Source organism: Octopus bimaculoides, chromosome 20 (genome assembly GCF_001194135.2).
Source record: "Octopus bimaculoides isolate UCB-OBI-ISO-001 chromosome 20, ASM119413v2, whole genome shotgun sequence".
In the NCBI taxonomy this organism is placed as follows: Eukaryota; Metazoa; Mollusca; class Cephalopoda; order Octopoda; family Octopodidae; genus Octopus; species Octopus bimaculoides.
The window spans coordinates 7,470,563-7,476,562 of NC_069000.1; the positions used below are offsets into that span (position 1 = coordinate 7,470,563).

The 6,000-nt window shown below is 37.5% G+C and overlaps 1 protein-coding gene across 3 annotated transcripts in view; it reads left to right on the forward strand.

The window, feature by feature from the left end:
• Positions 1-6,000, forward strand: part of LOC106869207 (E3 ubiquitin-protein ligase CBL-B) — a 75,510-nt gene that overhangs the window by 57,422 nt on the left and 12,088 nt on the right. For all 3 annotated transcript variants that reach the window (XM_014914853.2, XM_014914851.2, XM_014914852.2), the window contains exons 7-9: positions 1,615-1,671; positions 2,110-2,243; positions 2,792-2,916. In XM_014914853.2, the coding sequence (XP_014770339.1) occupies positions 1,615-1,671; positions 2,110-2,243; positions 2,792-2,916 (316 nt within the window). The remainder of the gene's footprint in view (positions 1-1,614; positions 1,672-2,109; positions 2,244-2,791; positions 2,917-6,000) is intronic.

Sequence of the window (6,000 nt, forward strand, 5' to 3'; positions counted from 1 at the left end):
ACCTTAATTTACTGATATGATAGAAAATTTTGCACATGGAGGGCAGTAGAGGTAACTTCCATCCTTGTCCCTTTTCCGTTTGCTCTGCTTCTACCCTGCTTTGTCAGTTCCAGTCACACAACACATCAGGATGTTGTCCTCATCCTGTGACCTCTCCAATACTTCTCTCTCTGTCTGATTCCAGATTTCAAACTAAGACATCCATTGCGCAGTAGTTCAAACAGCAATCAGTAACTTCCTATGCACCTTACAACAATGGGTGTTCCAGTTGATCCGATCAATGGAACAGCCTGCTCATGAAATTACCATACAAGTTGCTGAGCACTCCAACAGACATGCATACCCTTAATGTAGTTCTTCAGGAGATTCAGTGTGACACAGAATGTGACAATGCTGGCTCTTTGAAATACAAGTACTACTCACTTTTGCCAGGCGAGTGGACTGGAGCAATGTGAAATAAAGTGTCTTGCTCAAGGACACAACGTGCCACCAGGAATTGAACACACAACCTTACCCATGGTACATATTAGTAACTACTAACACTGTTTTGGTCAGATTGTGGTATGTTGACCATTGACTCAGCAGCAGTGATAGTAGATGAACCAACACTGTATGAAGGGGTATAATGTTGCATGACAGCCCTCAAATCTGAAGCTGTGGGTATTATTAATGAGGATCAAAAAAAAAAAAAAAGAAAAATTGTGGATTTTATTAATTAGGACAAAAACTGGATTTTATTAATTAGGATAAAAGCTGAGGATTTTATTAATCCGGGCATAAATTAAAGGTATTATTTTAGGAAAAACTGGGTCTTATTAATTCGGGCAAAGAGTTATGGGTATTAATAATTAGGACAAAAAACTGGGGGTATCATTAATTAGGACAACCTCCCCTCCACCTTCTCCTCTTAAAACATTACAGCATAGCTGATTCAAACTGAATTCTTTTATCTTTCATATATAAACATGCATACACACACACACACATGTACACATGCACTTATACACATACATATATGCAAACACAGACACATACATGTGCATGTACACACAGGCACATACACATATACACTTGTACAAACACACACACACACACACATCCCATAAAGAGATATATACACATCACATACTGATAGTTATCACACATACACAATTTCTGCTTTACTTAGTGACTTCAAAAGTTTGCTAATTAGTGGCGTGTTAATAAGTGCTATTTTGTTATTGGACACACCTCGACTTGTCACATGTAATGTCAGTCATTAAAGTATGATGATGATGATGGTGGTGGTTGGGATGGCGTTATTAGTGATGAAGGGGGAGGGATGGTGGTATTGGTAATAATGATAAAGGGAAGGATGATTGTGGTGATGCATGGCATATCTGATAAGGTTACAGGACTGTAATGTGACCCAAGTTATGGGTTCAAACCCCATTGGTCTGCAACCTCAGTCTGCCTGGTTGACAGAAGGCAGTACACTATGATATAGTTGGTTAGCAGTAAGAACCATAACAATAAAGTTTTTGTGTGTGTGTGTAATCTGTCATGTATTCAATGTTACCCCTTCCTTCAGTCATTGAAATGTAAAGTTGGATGTTTCTTCTTATCTATTTCCAGGACCCCTGTCAGAGCACATCGAATTTACAGGCTCTAGTTGTCCATCCAAAGGACCAGGTAATGTTTCATATCTGTGTGCCTGTCTGTGGCTATCAGTATAGAAGAGACCCACAGAACCACACTACTATTGCTACTACTCTTTCACAGTTACACACTTGCATACACACATGAGAAAGCGACAAAAGAAAAGGGGAAAAAATTATATATATGTATATGTATGATAGACTCTGCTGCCAGTTTAGTTGGATGAAGAATCAACCTATTAAGTTTATTCTACATGAATGTTTAAATTGGCCAAGGATAGATGATTGTGGCTTTAGGTTTTGCCTTTAACAGTTTTATATATATGTATATATGATAAGAGAGAGAGAGACTATTGAGTATCTCTTAGATCTGTCAGGACTTTGAATATAAGACATGCTTAAATAATCCTTTACTTCTGGAATGTCTGTTTGTCCAATTGTAATTTTTTTTTTCTCCATTTTTATGTTCCAGTATCGAGATAAATCCCCATTCGGCTCTCCAAATGCCTCCCAGAAAGATGTAGCACCACCCCCAGTACCACCACGGCGACCATCACCGCTATCATCTCCTTTACATTCACCAAATTCTTCACCAAAACCTCCCAGGTAAACTTTACTCACACACTGTCTTATTTCTGTTTTAAATGAAATAATGTGTCCCCTCCACTAAGCTAAAGTAACAGGGTTAACCTATTGGTACCCGTAATACTGGAACAACAGGATTAACGTGTTCTTATTCCAGAGAGAGAGACACACACACACTCTGAAATAACATGGTGAGACCATTGATACCCTGAACAGTCAATCTATTGCTCTCCACCCACCCTGTATTTATACAAAACTGTTTTGAATTAAATGAGATGTGGCCAATAGCTTCTGTTACCAAGGCGACCTAATCCGCAGTGGAAAATAGATGTTTCTGAAAGCATAGTACCTAGCGTAAGAGGGTTTACATTTAACACTTTGGTCTGTTCTGCTTTTTTTAATTACATGTAACCGTAGCAACAGTGAGTTGTGTATAACAATATGATGTAAGAATTATACTTTTGCGTACCTCATGATTGTTTTTCTCACTGTCATGTATATGTGTGTGAAGAGTTAATCTCGTTACTATAACCGACTTCCAACATCACTATCATTTTCTTCTATATCAGTCGTCGCCAACTTCCTCCGACTCCCTCCCGTGATGATGAGGATGATGTCACCCTTGTAGTCTACAAAGCTCCACACTCGGCACACAACAGTATACAACGGCTGGGCACTACAGTCGACAGTACAGGTCAGTCAATCTCTCTTTTTTTCCCTACATTCATTGCCGCACGTGCGAACACCCACATGTGTAGTATCAAGTGAAGGGAGATCATTTCTATAACATTGGAGTTAACTTCCTTGATTGTTATTTATTCCTGGTTTTTTTTTTTTTTTTTTTTTGTGTTGCTTAGTTCATTGAAAAATACGAAGTAAAATAGATTGCGTCACGGAATCCAAATGTTACTGACTTGGTAGTAAAAAAATGTGAGGAGTTATTCATCCCAAAATAAAATTGTAACAGCCAGTGATATTAACCTTTGCTTTATACAGACGTCAGTTTCTTGTTATTTCAATATTATTTCAATAATCCATTAACCAATCACTAGGTTAACCACGTCCTACTTTCAACTGTTTTTGTCTTTTGTCCCTGGTGTGGCACTCAATATCGTAGAAATAATTTGAGGCTGGACAGATAAAAATAAGTGCCACTTCAGGAAACTTTTTCAGAATAAAATATCCAGTTAAAAGTTACCTGCAAAAGCTCTGCATTATTGTGTGGTCATTTCTCCATAATTTTTAAAATTTTCAGTTTAAGAATTCTATTGAACAAAAGAAAAAAATTTTTTTTTTTTCAAGATTGTTTTGCAAAGTCTACTACATATCAATGTCTCTATTTAAAAACAGATGAAGCTGTTTGTATTTTAACTTTACTTTATTGATTTCAATACATTTAAGGTAAATATATTTACTGTCTTTATTGAAGGTAGAAACGATTAATGACAACACTGGTACCCTAGCATATATATATGTCAGATACCCTTGCATATGCAGGTACACTAGTCTATACAATATGTCCATTGTTGTTTTTCCCAAATATCAGTCATTGTCATTTCTATAACATTGCCTCCCTGCTCTCTCTAATGAAGTAGGTTTACTTAATCAAGTGCATATACACACGTGTGTGTGTGTGTGTGTGTGTGCACACGCAGCTGAGGAAAAATTGGTATCCACTCTTCCAGTCTGACATATTAACGAGGAACAAATATAGCAACAATTATATCCAATTTACTTGACATTAAGTTTTTGATCACTCACCCACCTTATATATAATGAGTTGAGTTGTTAGTCATATGCAGTGCATTTATAATTTCTTTTGTTTTAACTTTTGCCCTTGGCAGTAAAATTAGTTGCATGCACATGTCTGTATGTAGTGTCCCTCTGGTATTTCATATTTGAAATTGCAATTAAGTTGTTTTATTATATCATAGAAACAATGTTTTGTTGCTACGGACTGTCTAAAAATACAAAAAGCAAAGGATGTTTGGCTCATATCTTCCTGAAAATGTTTTCTCTGATGATAAAAAAAAAAAATAAAAATGAAATTGTGCAACGGTAGATGAAATATGTTGAAAATTTTTTTGTATTTTTAAGATCTCTATTGTAACAAATTACTAATATAAAGAGAAATGGATTACTGAACATTTGCTTTGGAAATTAGCAAAAACAGAGTTACATGCATGGTGAATAAGAACAATGACTACTTAATTGGTATTCTGTGTTTGAACCTGCTCTGCAGAGACCAGATGATAATGTCTAGTGATATAAACAGCCACTAGAGCCGTGGTTCCCAACCTATGGTCAGCAGACCCCTGGTGGCCCACAAAAGTAGTACCAGGGGTCAGTGAACTAAATTCAAAAACACACACACACACACACAAGCATATTAAAAGGGGTCCATGAGAAAACTCATTTAAATAAGCGGGGGTCCTTGCTAGTGGAAAGGTTGGGAACCACTGCACTAGAGGGAGACAACATCTGGTAATACACACAGTTACTAGATGGAAACTATGCTTGGTGATACATGAGCTGCTAATTTTTCTACCAACAGGAAAAAATTTGTGTTGCAAATAATTTGATTCACTCTGGTACATGCACACACATTCACAATCATTTTTTTTTTGTTCTTGTTGTTGTTTATTGTGTTGTTGTATAACTCTAATTTGGTATCTCAGTAAATTTATGAAGTATAACAGCAGTAGAAGTGTTGCTGTATCCCAGTAAGATAGTGTTTAAATCAAAGTATGTAGGAGTATAGATGGGCTGAAACTTACTTTATCTGTCCTATTTTTCACAAAACACTCATTTATTTGAGCTTTTCTTTGTGTTTCTGCTTCAACTGCACCTCACAACTTCCATATTACCATTGTTCTAATCCAAACTAGCCACCACTCTGGTTTTGCATGGTTTTTTTCTCTAATGATATCAAACATAACTTCCCATTCCTGTGTGTCAATAACAATATTAATGATCTAAATTTTTATCAAACATAATCTCCCACCTACCTATGGGGTCACCTATTGTGACTGGACATACAAGGGGATGCTGGAAAGTTCCTGGCTTTGGGTAAAAGAAAATACAAGAGGATTAGTAGTTAATTATGATTTTATTCAACATATTCCCATCTCAAATTCTCACACTTATTGCAGCGGTCCTTAGGTTGGGCCTCCAACCAGTCCTTTCATGATACCCTTAAAGCAGAAACTTTTCAGCACCCTATCACAGGTCAGGAAATCCACGGTCTTCATCTCATCTTTTCTCAGTTCCAGCAATCCTCACAACCAACACCTAAGGTAAACCACACACAAAAATATGAAACATTTCTTTTTTTTAAACCAGTAAAATACAAAAATGGACAAATTAAAGCAGTAACTAGCCAAATATAATTACACATATACATGTCACTAATAATGTATAAATATTTGGCTTTCCCCAGAAAGAGTCGTGTCCTCAAGCCTTCTCCCACCTCCACAACTACTCGGACTCTTGGAAACATATATATATATACAGGCGATGACTACGGACCGAGACCTTTGGAAATGGGCTGTGCGTGAGAAGACCCGGCAAGCCAAGTAAGATCGTTGCCAGTGCCCCTGGACTGGTTCTTGTGCGGGTGGCACATGAGATGCACCATTTTGAGCGTGGCCGTTGCCAGTACCGCCTGACTGGCTCCTGTAGGATTTTCAAGCGAGATCGTTGCCAGTGCCCCTGGACTGGCTTGTGCGGGTGGCACATAAAAGACACCATTTCGAGCGTGGCCGTTTTCGTGCGGGTG